Source organism: Lissotriton vulgaris, chromosome 5 (genome assembly GCF_964263255.1).
Source record: "Lissotriton vulgaris chromosome 5, aLisVul1.2, whole genome shotgun sequence".
Lineage (NCBI taxonomy): Eukaryota > Metazoa > Chordata > Amphibia > Caudata > Salamandridae > Lissotriton > Lissotriton vulgaris.
The window spans coordinates 759,097,166-759,119,646 of record NC_141693.1 but is presented as its reverse complement, the minus strand read 5'-3'; the positions used below and the strand labels follow the sequence as shown (position 1 = coordinate 759,119,646).

General features: G+C 44.6%; 1 protein-coding gene across 1 annotated transcript in view; it reads right to left on the bottom strand.

The window, feature by feature from the left end:
• Positions 1 to 22,481, bottom strand: part of LOC147711517 (guanylin-like) — a 119,853-nt gene that overhangs the window by 12,816 nt on the left and 84,556 nt on the right. The window contains exon 2 of the mRNA XM_086920202.1: positions 17,521 to 17,683. Coding sequence (XP_086776328.1) covers positions 17,521 to 17,683 — 163 coding nt within the window. The remainder of the gene's footprint in view (positions 1 to 17,520; positions 17,684 to 22,481) is intronic.

Genomic DNA, 22,481 nt, shown 5'->3' with positions numbered 1-22,481 from the left:
GTGGACAGGAAAACACAGAAATCTCTCTGCTAAGTTCTGGGGCTTGTTTCTGAAAAATACAAAAGAATGCCAAACGTTTTGCAAGCACCCGTGATGGAGCTGGGGAGAAACAAAATGTTTTGTACCCCCTATAAAGTCTATTCCCTCATAACTTTAATAATATTAATTGTGTGAAGCATGTAAACTAATCAACAAAATTGACTTCATCAAATGTTCACATTTGTACTTGTTTAACAATTTTGCACCCGTCATTCACTTTTGCCAAAAGCTCATCTTCTACAGTTGCCCTTTCTGCAACATTTCCTGGCAAGGTAGGGGGGTATTTTTTCATTGACAGGGGGAGATGTGATCATCATCTGCCATGGCAGCATAACTGACCACCCAGAAAAGGCTAAAAGGGTTATTTAGACCAAGGTGGAAAGTCTGCTGGGGTTGATGGGGCAGCCAACATCCTGCTCCCCCCACCACACTGTGTACCACCCCCTCTATTTAAAAAAGAATCAATGCTCTGAACGTCTAGTGGACCCAGAGTGGGAAAATCTGCATAAGAATTTGATGTGCCAACTACAAGAAACGCTCAGCGATGCTCTTTCAATTTGTGAGCCCAGAGCACTTTGGCTTTGCATGTTAAGAACTGCAACTCACCCTGACATGCCAGACAATTTCATTTCTCAAGTTACTGCTGAGCTGTGGCACTGCATATGCTGATCCCACACGGCTTCATTTCACAGCATATTTTACCTACTCCAACCAAGAGCATGAAAACGCTGTGGTCACCTCAATTGCATTACCAATTGAACAAATGAATGTACTCTTGCAGAACTACAGAGAGCACAGAGCAACAAATAGTAATTTTTTTCTTGCCACCACAAAACATTATGGGAAGCAAAAACATAATACCCATCTTACCCAGCTGTGCACTGAAAACTTTTGCATAGAATTACAGAGCTGTCAGAATAACAGCTAACTAACAATCACGTTAGACCTTGTGTTTAAAAAAAACAATTATCCCACAAATCTGGTCAAGTGCATTGGAGCTCTTCACAACACAGCCAATTTGTTTTTATTTTTTAGGCAAAATGGTTATTCAGTGATCTGCCCAGAATAAAAGGATGCTGAGTGGAAACCGAGATCTGTTCCAGGGTCCCCATGTTCCAAGGTTGACAGCTCTCTATGCTAGAACACTTCCCCTAACCCTATATTGTTTTTACAAAGCAATGCATTGTTCAAGATGAGTCCATAGCCTCAGTACAGTCCCCATCACGACGGTCCACACTCAGAAGTGTCTTGCCCTTTTCTCTCTTTGTAAAACCTTATCCAATTATCTGTTTAGGTCTTGCATACAGCTGTCTGTAAGCAACATACCTACTGCATCCAATATAGCACAAGTTTGGGGGTTTCAGTCCTTGCTTTGCTCATGGTGAAGTGGCTTTTTTTAGTTTCCTGCTCATGATTCCACAATTCTCCTTCTAATCTTTTCTTGCACCATCCAAGAAGCACATCGGCCTCACCATGTTTGCACCGCAGTTGCGTCACTTTTTTTTGATGCACCAGAGGCGCAATGGGCTTGCCCATATTTACAAGATCACGTAAAGTCACTCTGCTTAACTTTTCATAGCCTTGGAAATATGGGCCCCTTTCATGCATTACTCTGCATGAAAGGGGCGTCCCATGGGTGTTGCTGTGGGTTCTCCCATGCAACATCCATGGAACTTAACGCACTCCCAGATTTACAACATTTTGTAAAACTAGGAATGCGTCAGAACCCTACGCCTTCCCAGGAGAGCCGTAGGAATGGCGCTCCTCTTTCTGTGTGGAAAGAGGAAAATGCCATTAATGATTGTTTTTGTGCAGGAAGGCATCCAACAATTATCCCTGCAGCACCCTTGTAAATTGAAGCAAGGATGCCTGTGCTGGCTCATAGCAGCCAATTGTGTACCAGGGGGGAAGCACAGGGATGCAGCAGGAAGCAGCTAAAGTGTTTGCGGCACTGCGCTGCGTTATTTTCTTGTAGATGAGGCCCAAAGTATTTTTCCACTCCTGACATCAGGACCTCACTGTGCCGTGTATGAGGGACTATTTTATCTTCCTCTCTCTCCTTGTTCTCCTGATACCCCAGATTTAAATTAGGCACGGCACAGACTTGCACATCCATGTGGGACCACATTCTTCGCTGTGTTTCTGAACATGTCATAATAAATAGTATAATTATTGCTTATAATCTGCAAATGAAACACAGTCAATTTTTAAATGCTCATCTTGGCCAATGTAAAAAAATATGCAGTACTCAATATAAAATGCATACGTTTTCTTAAGAACACATTTTTACAGCAGTTTGTTAATGGGGTTTATTGTACTCAGCTGTTGATCACACTTCTTTTAAGTTCAAAGAGTGTGAAGCTTAGCAAACATTGCTCGGTGTATGAATGGCTAAGTTATCATGTTATTGACATGCGAGCTGTAATCGATGATGAAATGTGGTCATGAGCGGCGTGGTTGCTTGTCAGTGGTTCTTTTTATTCTAAAAAGTCTCAGGCAGTTAAACGTCTTTTTGAAATAATGTCTCCTCTTCCGTTGTCGTTCGTTGTTTCTGAATCCGATAGTGTACGAACACCCACTGGGTAGCATTTGAGTGCAGAAAGAGACCTGCCTTCAAACCAGGGCCGACTGGACATCAAAACCGGCCCTGGCAAAGTGCTCGGCCACTCCCCCCCTCCCCAGCCTCCGAGCTCTTTGCCAGGGCGGGTTTTCGGCCGATTTTGTTACAGGGCCGTTTATGCTGCAAAAAGGCCTTGTAACAAAAATAGCCCCCAGGGGCCCAAAACCAGCCCCCCACCCATGCGCCCCACCGGGGGAATGCCCGGTGCCGCAACGGCCAATCCGGGCCTGTTTCAAACCCATACTTTCAGAGTGACGTGAACACTCTATATATGATTGAACAAGAGATATGACAATATACGCTCGCACATTTAGTGGATTCACTGGGCCTCATTTATGAGGCTGTGCATCACTTTTACACCGCCGGTGCGTCACTTTTTGTGACGCACCAGTGGCGTAAAAAATACACCTTGTTGCGCCATATTTACAAAGTGACGCATCTAGGTAGATGCGTCACTTTGTAAACCCCTGCGCCACATTATACCTGCGCCAGGTATAATGTATGCAAGGGGGGCGTATTGACACAAGGAAGGGTCGTAGAAGTGACGCAGTGAAATCTATGAGATTTCACTGCATCACTTTTAGGGCGCCGTTGCGTCAAAATCTTGCGCCTGCCTCACAGCAGGCGTAAGACTGACGCAGGCCCTTTCACATGGGGCTTGCCCCATGTGAAAGGACACATTGCTGGAGTTGTGTCACTTTTGTGACACACTCCAGCAATGCGTCACTTTTGTGCTTACAGATACGTCAGAAATACTGACGTATCTGTAACTCCTTGCGACATGATACGTCATACATTAAATATGACGCATCAGGAATGTCGCAAAGAGGGTGCACTGAGAAGTGACGCATCGCTGCTTTCACGCAGCGATGCGTCATTTCTCATAAATGAGGCCCACTGTATTTAGGTTAGGGATTCTAAAGTTATAGCACTTGCATTTCTCTATGAATACAATCATTGGCAAAGCAAGTAGAACCTTTTTCGGGCGAGGTGTTGGCTTTGCCAATGCTTTTTGCTGATCGCATACGTATGTAAGCATCAGTACTCACTCATGCGCTTGCTTCAAGCTGCATACACACGAATGGCTAGCAATTTTGAATTGGGTTTGGTATTATACAAAACAAATTTCAAGATGGCCACAGAAGCGAATTCATCTGTCATGGCTCCGGCAGACATTTTTAATTGACTATTCTGTCACGGAAGACACCCATGTTTATTATCAAATTAAAATATAAAAACTAAATATATAATTCAATAAGGGGGAGCTATCTACGGAGCCCAAGGAGTGAGGACAGAGCTGCCGCTATACCGCCATTCCCGTGCACAGATTCACAGTCCTTCCCTGTGTGCTTGCTATTCTGCCGCCGCACTGACACCTTCACTGTGCAGCTGCTGTGTGGCGAGCGGGCCCAGGGACTACTAGTCCCAGCATTCCAGGCGGCTGGGAGCTGCGCAGGACAGGAACGCGCCAGGTGGCGCCTAAATTTCGGACTGACCTCCGCCTCGCGGTACGCCGGGCGAAGCCCGGGCAAATGGCGGGCCCTCTTAGGCCCTCAGAGGCCTGAGGAGACTGGACTGGACCAACCCCCTTGATTTGTATTCGACGACCAGGACTATATGTGATACACACTAGTAAGCAAACAACTAATCGATTACTTGCCACATAGCTGTTTGCGACTTCTGTCCTTTCTTCCGTTTGTGTAACCCCAGCCCTATTATATTGTACACATTATGACTTCACATGTCTCTAAGGGGATATCCTCAGGGGTAAATAGAGGTACGCAAGATGATTATGTCATAAGGGTCTCCTCGGGAATTGAAAAGGAAATCACCACCAGGGTGGAGGACGTGATTTCCAAAGGGACTATTAAAACCTTCCCCCAGTTACAGACCGAGTACCAGCTGGGTGACTCGGAGTTCTTTCGATATGCGCAGCTGAGGCACGCCTTGCTCTCTGCTATGACCCCTGGGGAAGACATCCCCGAAAGCTCACCGCTGGAGGACAGAGTGCTGGATGGCCATATGCCAGATAGTGCAATCTCGCTGTCCTATAAAAAATTAATCAATGTTCGCACTGACCTCCTCCTTGGTCTACGTGACCAGTGGGTGGCGGATGGCCTAGAGATCGATGAGGAAGACTAGCAGAGTGCAGTGTCCTCCCCTAAGGAGGTGGCCATCTCATCCCAGCTTCGTCTGGTCCAATTTAAAATCCTGCACAGGGTGTACGTTACTGGCCCCCGCCTAATACACATGGGTTACTCGCCCGACGGCCTATGTCGTCGAGGCTGTGGTGCCCTTGCCACCTTCATGCACATCCTCTGGGAATGTCCCGTCATAGCGTCCTACTGGAGGAGGATTCACAGGGTCATGAGTGAAGTGTCGGGTGTGGGGATTGTGGCGGAAGCCCGTAGGTGCCTCCTTAATATTTGGGAGCCGACGGATCACAACACAGCCCAAACTCAGTGGGTGACCCTAGGCAACATGGTGGCCAAGAGAGACATCGCTCAAAAGTGGGGGGCCAATACTGCACCCTTGGTGGTGCAGTGGAAGGCCAATATGGACTGGTGTATGCTCCGGGAGAAGACTGTCTATGTTGCCAGGGGTAAGCCCAACAAGTGGAACAGGGTGTGGGGTGCCTGGAACTCTTACCGAGGTGATGTGTGTTTGCCGCCTGAGCCTGCCTCACTGGATGAGCACCTGTCACTGTGACCTAAGACACCAACTGTATACGATATCTGAGTAATCCTGTCTTTCTTCTCCCCCGCTTTACCATCCTCTACTCTTCTGTGCTTCTGAAAAGCTGGTCTCTTTCTCCTCCTGGCCTTATACTCCTTGCTGTATTCTCCTCCCATTGCCACGTCTTAGCGCCGATTGGCGTTTCTTCACTGTTATAAAATATAAAATAAACCTGTAATTTCCTGTTATACCTGAACTGCACTAATATGCTCTGTCTATTATGCTGCCTTGCCTCCAGGATGTCAGGCTGAATAGCTGTGTGCTTTCGTGAAATAAAGGTTTTCAAAAAATTAAAAAAAAAAAAAAGAAAAGGAAATCACCCTAGCTGAGCGACGCCTCTCTGTTGAGCTCATTAAAAATAAACGCTCATCTTTGGGATTGATACAGTTAGCAACTTCGCCACTCACCACGATTCATATTGAAAGCGAGGGACCTGATAGTACTAGTAATGACAGTATTCCATTACTTTTGCGAGAGGGAACTTCTTCACTTAATATAAATAATGCAAATAGTGAGTTGAACTTTAATGTCTCCGCCTCTTTTTTAACACCGGAGGCAGAAGTTCTAGAAGATATACCTCCACCAATAGTGGAGATTTCACCAATAGTGAAGACTGTCCAAAGGGAAATCTCTAAAACTCCCAAGCGCTCCCAACAACAAGGCCCCCCACCAAAAAAGAGGAGAAAGAGGAAAAGTGGTCAACAGAAAAGCAAGAATACTCGACCTGAGTCTGGCACTCCTAATAATCCTCTCCCAAATACATCAGCGATACCTGCCATAATCACTCCCCTACATTACCCAGTGAAAAAAGCATCTAGTAATGACCTACTGGGTAGTATTGAACACTTATTAAGAGCCTTTACACTACCATTAATAGAGAGATTGAAAAAAATTCAACTTCAGTTGGGGACACTAGAACAAATAATTGGGGGAAACAAAGGTGTAACCAAGGACATACCAAAGCCTACACCAGTGTCCTCAAATCCTCCTGTCCTAAAGGAAGCTAATCCCAACAGTCAAATAAAATCAAAACCTCTGAAACCATTGCCTCCCAAAATACCACGCCAAAATATCAAAAGCAGGGATAAAGAGGGTCAGACTGGAGGGAAATCCAATCCCTCGGGAAAAGTACAAAATCTGAAAGACCCTCAAAACCCTGACAGGGTAATGCAGACCAAAAGGCATAGAGTAGAACTGCCACCTGAAGCAGTTCCGCTCGTTGTGGTTCTCACGGGAGTCCCATCACTAGAGGAGGGTAAGAGAGAAGACTACCATCAGCTAAAAAATAAAGCTATGATTTGGCTTAGACAAAATCGTCCACTTCCCCCAAATTTAAACGGTGAAATCCTAAACGTAATTTTTCTATGTCCCTTGGTTGGGACATAAAAAAAAGATCTAACGGGCGATATCATTGTAATTAATTTTAGAGATCGTAGGGTAGTCAGATATATCTTAAATTGGCCCCTAGAGAATGGTACCAACGGCAACACACCCTGTGAATTGACTTATTTCTATCCCAGACCTGTAATGGCACCGATTACCAATTCTAGGGTCCCATCTCGATACCAGGCTGATGGCTTTCTACCTGTTTATAACCGCTATGCAGCTTTAGCAGGTATGGAGGGAGTGGACTGACTTTCCCATCTAGACATAGTGAAGGAAGGGGGAAATGGGGAACAATTATATCTGTCCTCAGATCTAAGGGAAAGATTACAGTCCCCTCCATCACATAATTTGGGCAAAACGGAGAAACACCTAGATCAATTGGTAGAAGATGATGTCTCATTAAAGAATAAAAGCATAGTTCTAGCTCCACATATGCAATTGTGTAAACCAATATTAACATTACCAGTAGAAGTCAAGTTAAATAATAGCCGTGATTTAAAAATACTTAGTTGGAACGTAGCGGGTTTGGAACCTAGATTGGCGGACAAAGACTGGGTCGAACTAATCTCAGGTTATGACATAATAATGTTTCAAGAAACTTGGGCACCTTATGATTTGAATGTTATTGGGTTTCACTGTTATAATATGGCGGCTCGTAAATCGCATTTTGGCCGCGCAGTCAATGGACTGTTTGTTGGTTTTAGCATTCTGGCTGGGGGGAAACATAGGATTATTAACATGGAGAACACCAATATACAAGCTATTGAATACACACGGCAGGCTCCTTTTGTTTTGATAAACTTTTATAATAATGATTTTACTTCGATCCCAAACAGGAATTTTCTAGTGCTCACTAAATTTATTTCCAACTTAGAGGATAGCTGGGGCAAAAGTGAAGGACTTGAAATTATTTTAGGTGGTGATTTCAATGCCCAGCTACCAAATAATAATTGGCAAGAAAAACAATGGAAGGGGGATTCGGTAAATCAAAGGGGACAAGAATTGAAAAGTCTGTTAGATGAGCATATTCTGACAAATATTATGGATTCTGGTCAGAAGATCTCGCTACAGCAAGTACCTACGCACAGAGGTCGAGCTAGTACCTCTATTATTCATTTTATTTTTGTCTCCCCTGGTATGGCAGACCGCATAATAGCAACAGATGTTTTAGCTTCAGACTTTGGGGATCATAATCCAGTAACGGTAACTATGAGGTTAGACCCCCGACCTGTTTGCTGTGTGACACAAGGAGCAAGAGACATAAGTGTAACCACAGATAAACTAAGGTTAAAATGGAAAGGGATAGATAAAGCTGGAATTACAAAGTCGTTGTTAACGGAAGAACAGACATCAATAGACCGTTGCTTAGATTCTACCACTGATTGTCAGGTTATTTTTTCCTGTTTTAGCAGAATATGCTCTACAGTTAGAACCTTGTTATCTGTACCAGTAGGCCTAGGCCCAAAAGAACCTAGGTGGTTTGATAATAACTGCTCTGTGGCGAATAGGAATTTACGTAAGGTTCTTACAGAGATTCCCAGAATTAGGACAAATGTGAGTGCAGCGAGGAAAATATACAAACTAGCTGTAGAGAAACGGAGAGCCACAATTTTGGGCGAACGTTGGGAGTCCCTGGCTGAAACTGCGGAAGGGAAGTTAAGTAAATTATTCTGGCCCGCAGTTAAAGAACTCCGAAATATGGGTCAACAACTTACCCCAATTAGCTGTACCATCGCCAGCGAAACTTGGGAATGCTCTAAAATGTATGCCTCTTCACTGAATAGTGAGAATAGCGAGGATATAAACGATTTTGAGGCATCTAATAACCTAAATTTTAATTTGGGAGAAGTGGAAGAAGCTATCGCCCAGAGTTTGGGAAATAAAGCCCCTGGCCCAGATGGGCTACCCATAGACCTTATTAAATGGCAACCGGGTCTATGGGCTCCTATACTGGTGAATGTTTTTAATAGTCTTCCTAAAGCCAAAATGCCTGAAACTTGGGGTACTAGTATAATAGTCCCCATACATAAGAAAGGAGACAGGTCTGATCCCATGAATTACAGGCCTATTTCATTGTTAGATAACTCTCTAAAAATTTTGGGGCGAGTTATCTATAATAAGCTTACTACATGGATAGAAGATAGTGGAATCCTGTCTTCATGCCAACTAGGATTTAGAAATAGGGTCGGTACAGTTGAACAATGCCTCAACTCGAAACTAATTATTGATAAATATAATATTGCACGGTCGGTTCCTATTTATTTAGCGTTTATGGACCTGTCTTCAGCTTTTGATTTTGTTAACAGGTCCAAACTTTGGTCTATTTTATTGGAGTATGGTCTGGATACTGCCCTGGTTCACTTTTTAGCTTTTTAAATACAGATTCAAAATCCAGAGTGAGAATAGGTATGGGTGGAGAATTATCAGGAACAATTAATATAGGTAGAGGGGTTAGGCAGAGGTGCGTTTTAGCACCCTTGCTCTTCATAATCTATATTAATAGCCTGAGTAAGTACCTTGAAAAATCCACCCCAGACGTCCCGTTAATAAATGGCAAACCGGTACCTGCTCTTGTTATGTTATGTTATGTTAATTGTTTTTATACCGCACACAGCTGCCCCAGCAAAGGGGCGTCCTGGCGCACCAAGAAGGCAAACACAACACAGCATTAAAAGAGACTCAATCAGGAATTTTAAGCAAAAAGAAAAGTTTTAATGGCCCGTCTGAACTGGAGTAAATCATCCAGTGCCTGAATCTCAGCGGGGAGGGAGTTCCACAACTTCGCGGCCACTACTCGGAAGGAGCGGCCGCCCGTTCTACTCAACCTAAAATGTGGGACCACCGATAAGTTCTGACCCATCGATCTCAAGGATCGCGAGGGAACGTAAGGGGTCAAAAGGTTCGCCAGGATTAGGGGAGCCATACCTTTTAAGATTTTAAAAGCCAGGCAAAGCACCTTAAACTTGATCCTCTGGCCAACAGGCAGCCAGTGGAGCGATTGCAGTGTTCTAGAAACCGAACACCGCCTAGGCAAACCCGCCACCACTCTGGCTGTGGCATTTTGCACTCGCTGCAGCCGCGTAAGTTCAGCCTGGTTGATTCCGGCCAGCAGTGCACTGGCATAGTCTAGCCTGGATAGTACTGAAGCCTGAACCACTAACTGTCTGGTGGGGGCATCGAAAAATTTAAGTATTGGTCTAAGGCCCCTAATAATGCCATAGCAAGAGGCTGCCACTCTCTTGGTATGGCAGGTGAAACTGAGTGTCGGGTCCAACCAGACCCCAAGATTTTTTATCTCCATTACAGGAGAAGGGGTCAAACCCAATTCCGAGGGCCACCAGTTGTCATTCCACCGTCCTGCCTGCTTTCCCACTACCATAACCTCTGTCTTCTTCATATTCAATTGGAGACAGTTCAGATTCATCCAATTGGCCACGGCACGTATACCCTCGCAGAACCTGAGGGCCTCCACATCAGAGTTCCCACTCAACGTGACCGCCTGCTGCGTGTCATCCGCATACGAGACCATTGTCAGGCCCCAACGCTTGACTACCGCAGCCAGCGGTCTAACGTACAGATTGAATAAAGTGGGACTCAGAGATGATCCCTGTGGGACCCCAGGTGTCAGCGGGTAAGAGGTAGATTTGCCGGGTGGAATACCAACCTGGAATGATCTGTCTGAGAGGAAAGACCGAAACCAACACAAGGCGGACCCTGTAACTCCCGCTTCCTCAAGCCGCTGCAAAAGGATCCCGTGTGAAACTGTGTCGAACGCGGCACTCAGATCTAATAACAGGAGTGCCGCCGTCCGACCAGTATCCAGCACGGAGCGCAGATGTTCAACCATAAACAGCAAGGCAGTCTCCGTGCTGTGGCCCGCACAAAACCCATTTTGAGTGGGGTCTAAGATGTTAGCTTTGGCAAGATGGTCAGCCAAGATCCTGTTCACATGGGCTTCGGTAACTTTGGTAGCCCAAGGCAGCAGTGAAATGGGGCGGTAGTTCTCGGGTTTTAAAGGATCTAGAGTAGCCTTCTTTAGAATGGGTGTGACTACCGCCTGTTTCCACCTGGTGGGCACGATCCCTGAGACCAGCGACAGGTTGATAAGGGCTAGCACTGGGGTACGACATGCCGGCTGCATGTTCCTGAACTGAACAGGTTTGAGTGGGTCCGCAGGGGAGCCTGATTTAATTTTCTGATTCAGTAGATCAAACGCCTCCTCAGACAGGGGGGCCAACAGGTCCAAGACCACATCATCACTCATAGGGCAGCCAACTGAGTCTGAATTTTGCAGATAGGTAGGGAAAGTGCGATATATTGCTTGCACCTTTTCAATAAAGAAAGATGCCAGACTTTCACAGTGGGGATCTGTGCATATTTCAGCAGCGGTGGCCCTCTTGGTCATAAGGTCCTTTAGGACCTTAAAAATCAGTTTAGAGGGGTTAGGGCTATTCCGAAACTCCTGAGCATAATGGGCGGCACGGGCTCTGCAGACCGCTCTATGGTATAGCTTAGTTTGGATCGAATAGCAGATTTTAAGCGCAGGGTCAAAGGATTTTCTCCACCGTATTTCAGCCTGCCTACAGTCTCTCTTAAGAGACGCTAAGGTCTCATCATACCAAGGACTGTGAACTTTAGTCCGACATTTAGAGGAAGGGAATCAAGGAGTCAAGGGCAGTAACGATCCAGTCACAAAAAGATTCATAGCCACAGTTAACATTAGTGAAGGGGTACAAAGGTGCCTTCTCCAATAGAAGATAAAAATCTTCTAACTTTAATTTATTCCACTGTCGTGTGTGGGTGGTTTTATTCAGGAGTATGAAAAGGGATTCAGACATAGGGATGGTTGCTTTAACCAGCATGTGGTCAGTCCAGATCAGCTGGATAGGAGGGCGTATGTTTATTTCTTCTAAATTCGTGAAAAAAGGATCCAGTATATGCCCGTCACGATGGGTGGGGAAGGTCACCCTCTGTGAAAGCTGTAAGGCTTCTAAATCGGCCAAACAGCTCCGAATGGAGGGCTGAGATGGGCAATCAAAGTGCAAATTGAGGTCACCTAGCACATTAAAATTCGCACAACCAAGAGCCTCTAAGCTAATAACATCCGGGAGAGCGGCCCTAAAGGCAGCATCGCAACCCGGAGGACGATATATTAAAAGGCCAGAGAAGGTATAGTGATGGCTAAATGAAATTTTAAACCGGGCACATTCACATCCCGAAAGCTTTAAGTCTTTCCATTCACAAGGGTAACGGCGTTTCACCGCCATGGCAATTCCGCCCCCTCTCGAGCCGTGATTGAGGGTAAATACGGCATAATCAGGGGGAAAAGCTAAATTTAATATGGAAGTATCCGCATCCTGTAGCCAGGTCTCTGTCATAAAAAACACATCCGGGGAGTCATTAGTAAGAAGGTCAAAGATCTCCAGATGATGTTTAACCAGAGACCTGATATTTAAGTTGCATATACTAATAGCGCTCACCCCAGGCACGCAATTCTGCCGAGATGGTAACTCTAAAGAGCAGATACGGGAGGGGGTGAACAGTAGCCAGCTGCAACAAGTGCAGCGGTAAGGGCCGCATAGCGGTGCTACAGGAGGCAAAGAACAAGTAGGAAGACGGTCTCGAATAGTCAACAGGTCTTCCCTTTGGTACCTGATAGTAGAAGCAGTCATCATGTAAAGGAGAAACGATAGAGTCCTGCCGCACCCTGCGCTTCCTTAGCGCTGACGGGCACAGACTCTGGCGCAACTCAGGCGCAGGGAAGGCGCGCCCGCTGCACTGATCCGCGGCGCGGTTGAGGGAGCTATAAGTAGGCGTCCCTCGCCTCAGCCAGAGCGCTAGAGCGCTCGACGATGTACCCTGAGCCGAATGTGCACCACTTCAATATGGCGCCCAAATCCAATCCCACCCGAGGAACCTGGCCCGCCAAACAGCGGTGGGGGATCCAATTTAGAGTGCAAGTAAGGTGCATTAGGATGACCCGTTAAGAACAGGGGATAATACAAAGAATAAATTGACCAAAATATCAGAATAGGGAGTTTTAAAATAGTAGCGCTATACAAGAAGCGCGTAATGCTATGCAGCACGCATGTACCTGTACCTGTATGCAGACGATGCAGTGCTACTGGGACGAACACCTAACTCACTACGTACCTTGGTTTTAAATTTTACAGATTTTATGAATAAACTAGATTTGAGGGTACATTTTAAAAAATCTTTTATAATGTCTTGTGGGCCAGGCAAGCGGCAGATGAACTCCATACAGGTTGGAGAAGGAAAACTTATTGGAACTCATAATTTTCCATACTTGGGAGCGGCCTTTGCTGCGAATGGCTCGTGGACTGGGCATTTGGCCTAGGCCACGGGCAAATTCTCAAAGGCCACTAACTCAATTTTAAGTATTCCAAGACCAAAGAGATATGATGCCATTAAAGCGATTGTAAAAAATGTTAAATTACTGTGTGTCCCGGTAGCGACCTACGGGGCAGAAGTATGGGGCATTGGGAAAAGTACCACTATCCAGCAAATAGAGAATAGGTTTTGCAGGAAATTGTTAAGTGTCCAAATTTATACATCTAATTTTATCACACATAGTGAACTAAATCTTCAATTTGTTTCAGATTTTGTTAATACTCGCCCAGCTTTATTTTGGCACTCGGTTTGGATGAACCAGTCAGCAAAACTTACACAAGAGATAATAACTGACTGTTTAAATTGTGAAAGAGGGAGGAAGATCCCGTGGCTTTTATATATGTATACTAGCCTGCAGGAAGTAGGTATGGGAAATATTTTTTCTAACCCAACTGAAGCTAGTAATGTTAAGAAATCTGAATTGAAAGAAGCACTAAAAGCACTTTATTTACGGAAAAGATTGACGATCGAATCAGGGAAAACCACAGTCGCTAGGTACCTGAATATTGAGTCGCCTAAATGTACCTTTGCATTGTATTTAACATTATCATTGACTAGTTGGGAAATAAGTCTATTATTCCACCTAAGGGCTGATACTGTGAGATATCTGTTAAACTTCCATTTGGGTTACCAGGAAAGTACAGCTAAAATTAGCTGCCCTTGTGATGAGTAAAGCACACAAAATGACCTGCACTTTCTCTTTTGTTGTAAATTTTATGTGAAATACACAAAATGGTTATTAATTCCGTTTTTTTAAAAACATAGACCCATTGCTTTGGAACAATCCTATCAGCCACTGTTAAATTTAGATAATGAAGAAATAATTTGTCGTATCGGTACCTTTTTAAAAATTGCTGTTGGAGCACGCAAAATGATGGAAAATGTTTAAATTGTAATCTAACCTGTTTTTTAATTGTATTTTAATGGATAATAGTATTTTATGGAATATGCACTATGAAATGTACTTTTATGAATTGAAAAAATTCGGAAAAAGATTCTTTGAATTGAATTGAATTCAATAAGTGCACATGAAGTATGGAAAGGGAAGTGATTGGCCAGTAGCATCTATCAGCTGCCAGGGCCTAGTAAAACAAATTGTAATAACACTAATTTAAAAAAACTGTATGTCCAGTGCAAGTGCAATATGTCAAGTTTAATTTATTTTGGGAAGCTAGGCACATCTCAAAATACAAAACAGACTATTAAGTGTGGGCCACTCTCCCTGTGAAAGAAACAATCCACCATACTTGTTTGCTGCAGACACCTCGTTGGGTTTCTTGGTTCAAGCCATAGCCGAGGTGAGATACATCCTGTGAGAAAAGTGACCTGATAGAGGTATGCTGAGATTAGTCTAGCTCTGGTAGACATCTTTAGGGGCAAGATGTCTAACTGGAATCCAAACGAGGGAAGCTCTGCTTAGTGATTAGAATAAAGCAAAAGCAATATTATGACTAGGGCTCCCGGTTTTATGGTATTTATTTTTTTGCCATTTCCGTCTGTATTTATCCATATTTATTTTTTGGGCATTTTTTCTGTATTTATCCGCATTTATTTTTGCCACAAGCAAAAGATGAAGCTACAGCTAGTATTTTTCCACATTTATTTCAGTCCCCAAAAACACGGACACTATAGCCGAGGGAACAACATACTAAATGGCAACAAACTCAACACACTACGATCACAATGAAAAAGGGACACCACAAGCCAGCAGGCTGCAGATAGACATGGGGTTAAGTGTGCGTCCAGCTACAAGAGTTGGATCTAGAACTAGTTGTTGCAGACCCAGAACATGAGATAACATAGGCTAATGTTTTCCCAACATCCTGGGCCTGAACACATTATTTTGGACAGCACTCAGCACATACAATCATCACTCACCATTGATCACTGTACAGGCACACTGCCTTCAACTGCAACCCAATTGAGCCCCACCAGCGCTAAAGCTGTCCCTGGCCATCATTATAAGGATTGATGTTTTGTGTGTGCAGAAGAGAACAAGCATATGTAATGCAATCGGTCTCACATTTACGCTAGTTTAAGCTATTGGCATTGTAAATGACAATGCCTTTTATTTATCTGTTTTAAAAACCAAAACATCAATAAAAGGCATTGTCATTTGCAATGCCAATAGCTCAAACTCAAGTAAATGCGAGACCTTTTGCATTGCAAATGCTTGTTTTTTTAAGTGAGCGCTTGAAGTAGGAAGCCAGAAAAACTGACACAACAAAGAACAAGGTGAAGACCTGGGGTTGAAAGTGGGGATGGATGGAATGGGAGGCGGTGCCATTGAGTTGGGGCGAGTGCATGGTGGGGGCCACACTCTGGATAATTTTATGGGGGGGAGTGTTTATAGTGTTGAGCAAGGGGGGCCATGGTTTGAATGGAAGGCTGAATGATGTAGGGTGCGACAAGAAACACCTAAATGGTGCTATTAGAAGTGCTGTCTCCATAACGCAGGATGTCCAACCTGAGTTTAAGAGGGCCGCAGTGCGCCAGACGCCTGCTTCTATGTGTCAGAAGTGAATATGTATTCACCCACAACACTCATGTTTCGAGTTCCCTCCCAGCTCATAGCCCGGTCTGCTGCCTGCATTCCCACACACCCCTCCCCTCTCATGATGCCCAGCAGTGCACAGCCAGCAGCAGTGCAGCTCAGTGCTCACAGCATGGTGCAAGAGCCGCAACTCACACGACAATGGTGTGAATACAGGCTCCAATCTGACTCTTTCGGGGGCTCTAAAAGGGGTGAGAAATAACAACCAAGCCCCATTAACAAGTAAATGGTATTTCAAAGACGTGTAAAGTACTCGGGTGCGGCTGGCAGCTGCGTGTCTGGGAAGCTGTCACCTCTCAACCCTCTAAGGGGAGGGAGACACCAGACACACACACAAACACACACACACACAGACACAGACAGACAGAGACACCCCCCTAAAGCCAGCGTGCGAAACTGCCCTTTAAGCAAAAAAACGATTATGTTGTAAAACAGGCATATGCAGAAGGATATCAGGGTGACTTATGTCAATGTTACATTTAGTATGGTAAATACGCTCCGTCTACGCTCCTAATAAGACGAACGCACAGAGTTGTCATCCGTTTCAGTAACCCTGCAGAACCTTTTCCATCTGCAGAAAATGTCCGCATACTCGCTTTCTTTGCAGCACCTGTCATGTTCATGTGTCTGTTGATTTAACTGGTCTTCAACATATGACGTTTTAACAAATTGTTCGTTTGACAGTACTGAGAAATGCCCAGCTGGTGGAAGTTATTAAATGAAAAAATGTATTTGTTTGGCACAGGCACCAATCTTTGGCATTCGATGCAGCAAATTCTCGGTCGAGGGCTACAAAAACATGAAAGATAAAACCTTTAGTAAGTATGCCCCCAAAACCGTCAAAGAACACGTCCACTTAATCGTAGCTGAGAGGAAACAGCCACCTGCGTGCGCGAGCGGAGGCCTCACCGCGTTCTGCCCCATTGTTCTGTATCCTTTGCAAGGGGTGGAGAGAGCCCGGGGGTTGGGAGTAAGAGTGCACTGCGGGGCGCCGCTGCGCACAGGAGTCACCATGAGTGGAGCCAGCGCCGCTGGCATCAATCAGTGCTAATCGTGTAATACTAGTAAGCTTTGTACTGCCAAAGGTGGCAATAACTACCCACTGACAGGGGTGGGGCCCAAGCGCCTCACACTTTGTCATCAGACTGCTGCCAGCTTAGGGGGTAGAAAAAAGGTGGCCAGTGTCCCTAAGAGGTACGTGGTCAGAGCTGTGTGTACTTAAGCCGCATTAACAAGTAAATGGTATTTCAAAGACGTGTGAAGCACTCATGTGCCCCTGGCAGCTGCGTGTCTGGAAAGCTGTCACCCCTCAACCCTCTAAGAAGTGGGAGACACCAGATGGCAGCACAGAAAAATGTAGTAGTATTTTCCCGCAAAGTAGTAGTATTTTCCCGTTTTTATATATAAATACAGATAAAGGAAAACTTGTTTTCCGTCTGTATTTATATGTAAAAATCCGTAAAAACGGAAAACCGGGAGCCCTAATTATGACCCATGGATACGAAAAAATAAGAAGGGAAAATGTTGTCCCCTAGTGGTACTGAAGTACATCCCCTAGACTGTGTCGCTATACTATTACTTTATGGAATATGTGTCAGGGCCCTTTTCTACATATTCGTTTTGCATGAAAGTCAGTAAGATACACAAATAAAACTTTCGTTTTTTTTCAACTTCACTCCTAATTTAACAGTGAAAAGTAGTGGGACTTGGGGGGAAAAATTAAATGAGTTATTGCAAGTCACCACAATAAAAAAATCAGATGGTAGCAACTTACCTAGCCTTGTAAAGACAGTTGCTGCATCATTGTTCTTGCAAATTGGTTTCAGATCAGTAGGAAGATCTGGATTCCAGAAAGGAGCTGAGCAGATTTTGGTCACATCAACACCGAGATCCCTCAGCTTCCACACAGCTAGAATTGAAATTGAGAATTCGCCATCCTGTGAAAAAACATCATAATTATCGTTGGACACGGATTGTGTCGCCAAGCACCATTTCAACTGATAGAATTCATAGTATTCAAAAATATTTATTAACGGATGGCATTGAGATGCAACACACAACTGCGACACGCTCAAGGCACTCTGCTGCCATTACACAAGTGAAAGAAATAATTAGTGAACTATGTAGCAAACCTTCTGGGTTTGATCACATTTGTTTAAAGAGTAAGCTAGACTTAGGGCCTTATGTAGAGTTAGCAGAGTTGTTGTCCTGGTGCAAATCACAAGAGCACCACCCCCAACGCCCCCAAACTAGTGACTGGACACCCCTTTTAGAGGTAGGGGAAGTAGCTCTGTCATTTGCTGGCCTCCACAGAGCCATTAGAATGTTAAAAGGCCGATCCTATTTAGGGAATTCTTCAGACTTACAGTTTTGTTGCAAGGCTCACCAGGAAAACGCTAGTGGTCCAAATCACCAAGCAATACAAATGGCACCGTGGTGCTGGAAATAAACTTGCTGCACATCAGTGCTATTTGTTTTTGTATTTTTTTCAGAAACATACCAATTGTTTGGAGGTTTACTTATGAAGAATTGCAATCTTTGAGAGGTCCCAAAATTATGAAAGTCACTTGGCAAACTTCTCTTCCTTCTGTGCAACTGCCGCACTGTTGAATATACAGAAGTCGGAAGTCCTTACCCACAGAAGCGGAGGTCATGGCCCTTGCTTACCTCGCAGACCAGCACGACACCTGCCAAGGTCTACATTGCCTCCTTAAAAATAGGAAAAGTCAAAATGTATTCGTAAGATTGAGGCATTTATACAAATGTTTAGGTCGCCAAGATATTCTTGACAATATTAGACATTAATTTAGCATCCTATAGCAAACTAAGGCAAAATATCATAATGTCAAGTATTGTCCTAGGGCCCAGCTATCTGACGTTTTGGCTACAAAAGTACTAATGCCTCCGAAACTGAGGAATTTGGCCCAAGAAGATGTCAAATTGGAGGACTAAGGTAATGGTTATGCATTTGACGATGTGGGAGCAAGGCAGCACTCCACCGCCTGCTCCCTCACTACCAAACTCCACTGCAGACGGCCCATCGGATTACATTTGTTATTCAGGTGAGTGGTCCTGTGCAGCTGGTCCATTCAAAGGCTCACAGGAGAGCCTTTGAAAGGCAGTCCCATGGAACCACCACTGCTAGTTCCAGCCTGGTAGGACTGTAAAGTCCATGCCATGCTGGAACAGGGGGTGCATGCACACAAGGGGCACACCATGTGCCCCCTCTGCATGCATCCCCAGACCTTAAGGCAACAGCGAATCCTGTATACCCCCTTTGTTTCCTCACCGCCACACTTTGCACGGCGGGCTCACCGTCATGAAAAGTGTGGCGGTGAAGAAACTTGTAACATGCTTGGAGGTGCTACAGGGGCACCACCAGCAAATTGCAAGCCTCTGACCACCGTGCCAACTCTAAGGATCACGGATCCGTGGTGTTTGTGGTGGTCCTATGGCGGTCCGACCGCCGTATTCGTAATACGGCGATCGGACCACTGTTGCAGCGGTTGTCCCGCCACTACTGTAGGTTTAGCGGTCCATTAGACCGCCATCACATAATCAGCCCCTAAGTATTTGTATCAAATTGCAACTAATATAGGTCTTGCAGAAGGATGGGCAAATGTTCTCCTTGAATTCAATTTAAGAAAATGGTAAAGCACAACCTCGGGAGAGATTCCTTTTGCAAAGGCTATATTATTTATTTTTATGCATTTGAGAGTTGTTAGGAATATCTACATTCCTCATTAGTACGACTTATTCATCGTTAAATTGATCTGAGCAGGGAAAAGGAAAAATGTATGTGTTTGAGTGAGCTTCAAGTGACTTACTAGCATATGTGTTGGGACTGGTGGCTCAGCGAGCTAATTCATCCACTCCAATAATCTGTGCTTAACTTCATTATTACAAGGTTGAATCTTGGAGGGTTCACTTAGCCTTTCATTGTTCTGAGGCTTCCATTGAGTAAGGTAACAATATATTTGCTATTTCAGGGCTAACAGACCCAAGGGTTTGCACGTGCTTCACAAATGTATATTATATTATATGTTAAGCTATATGTAGCTGACAACGAGAAAGTCTTCAGCACTTGACAATTAAACATTTATTTGGGTCAATCCCCATTTTAAAGAGACAAGAGTTAGCACACGTAAAAAAACGGAAAGAGTGTGCCTTAATGGGTCTAATGTACAACTGTCTGGTAGACTAGTAAAGTATATTGATCGTGTCGCTCGTCCCTCATGATAATTTGTGCACTGTGGGCAATGTTAGAACAAAGCAGAGTTGCAAATGTTGGATTTTATACAGTTTTGAAAACTTTAATTTCTCTGATGGGTTCTAATATAGGTTCTCACCTTTAGGTGGGATCAAATGAAGTTTAGGAAGTTTAGAAACTGAATCTTTATTAAGCAGGAGTTTGTGGTCGAATCTGAAGTGTGAGTTTGGTGACAAAGCCACACCTTCAGGCTCTTCCCCTGGGTCATTTTGTGAGTCAAAAGCAGGCAAAATATACCTGTGGAAAATCCTCAGAATTAATATAAACTGTGCTAACACAAGTATGCAAACACTTTGGGACCAATTACAATGAGTGTGGGAAAGCCTCCGACCTCAGGTGTGGACTACGTTCATCTCTAATAAAAGAGAGGGACCCAAAATACCAAAGGAGTAGGGTACCAAGCGACAAATGTCAGAAAATAGATTCCCCTTTGGAAATTGTCAACCCAAGCATTCATTCAGCTCAATAACAGTACAGAACACTAATGCAACATTTTCAAACAACACATAGGGAAATGCAGAATTAATCAAAATGCGAAAATACAAAGTAAAAATATACTGTTCATTTAAACAAGTTAAGTCCAGCTCAGGCTTGTATAGTGCAATCCATTAAAAATTATACATTTGAAATCACAAATACATTGACAATTAGCACAGTTTATCATAAATGGCAAAAAACAATTCTAGGGACAGAAAACGAGAAAGAATTAAAATTCCTGCTAATAACGGAAGAACTACAGAGGTCACTCAGAGATCAATGCTGATTATTATTACAAATATTCCATCAGGTTAATTGTCTCCCAAAACTCAAAGTAGTTCTCCCTTTCTTGTAAATCAACGCATTTCGGTGGGCAATCAATTAGTAGCCATCACCTTCCTCAGGATAAAAAATGGTACCATCCCATTAAAAACAACAGAAGCCTTAATCTTTTAGTTCACACTCATACCGCTAAAAGCACCCCAGATATCTGGTGGGCCACATCCTTGTCAGAAATAGCAAAGATGTCTCGGAAATTGATTTGTCGTGTTCCTTAATAAATGTAGGGCGACCTTAGTCATAGGTTGTGTGTCATAGATCACTAATAGTATATTGAAGCACTGTTAAACCACGAGGATGAGCTTGTATCAAGTCCCAATCATAAGCCTCTCGATAGATGTAGGCGTACTCAAAGTGAAGATGTCAAGAATAGCTTGCGGCAGAAACACCCGATATAATAATAAAATGGTGTAAATCCGAGGAGTAACTATGTCCTCAACCACGACACCCCGAATCCGGTGGTGTTTTCTGGTGATAAGCGATAAAAGGAGCTTGGGCTAACGCCTCCGAATCAGAATAAGCAGCAAGAACCTAGACTACATTCATGGCACTGCTCCTACTGAAGCGGGGTCTTCAACCTGATGAGACATGGAATGCACCACTTCAGCCAGTCCTTTGCATTAATAAAGTATCATGACATCGGTAATGTTCAGAAGCACGTTTGCAGGTACAGCTGGCAGTCTCATGGCTCTACCCATGATCATCTGATGGGGGACAACCCGTCCTCTGATCAGGTATGCTGCGAAGACTCATCATCACAAGAGGAAAAGTATCAGGCCACTTCAAAGATGTAGAAGCACACACTTTTGCAAGTCTGGATTTCAATGTTCCATTGGTTTGTTTCACCAGACCTGAAGCCTCAGATCTATAGCTACATTTCAGTCTCTGTTCAGCTTGTAATGCTGAACACAACATTCTCAAGATTTGGGTGTGGAAATGCGTTTCCTGATCTGATTCCAGAAAAGTCGGAAAGCCAAACCTAGGGGTCTATTATAATAGCGGGCGCATCGCCACCGCCCGTATGGTGGTGACGATCCGCCCGCCATTATCTACCGCCCGCCTCCCATTTCCCCCTGCCATATTATGACGGCGGGGGAGACCCCGGCGGATGGAAAGACCGTCCGCTGGTTTTTCCCCCGCCGACGAGTTGACCGAGCGGAAAAGGGGTTGAATATGGTGGCGGTGTCTGCAAGACACCGCCATCCATATTGCAATTCAGGTGGAGATGTGCTTTTCGATGGTGGAGGCATGCAGTCCTGATTTTGGGGGGCCATTGTGGGTCCCCAGGGTGTTGGGGGGTGCACATGGCTATGGTACCCCCCTGCATTTGCATGCACAACGTGGCAGGCACTGCGCGGGGCCTGCCACGTTGTGCATGCAAATGCACATTGTGCATCCACAGCTTTGTGGCAGGCGGTGCTGTGAGCACCGCCCGCCACAGTGTTGTGGATGAGGCATGCCACAGCCACCGTGGCGGTGGCATCCTAATTGCCTGTGCGGGACCGCCGCACCACTGGCAGCCGATCCCAGCACCGCTAGGGTCATCCGCCCGCCATCCTAATAGTCCCCCAAGTTATTAACTCTCTCAAAAGCAACTTTGCTGCTATAATACTTTCATTTCTACTAGTCGGGTATGCCTCAACCTAGTG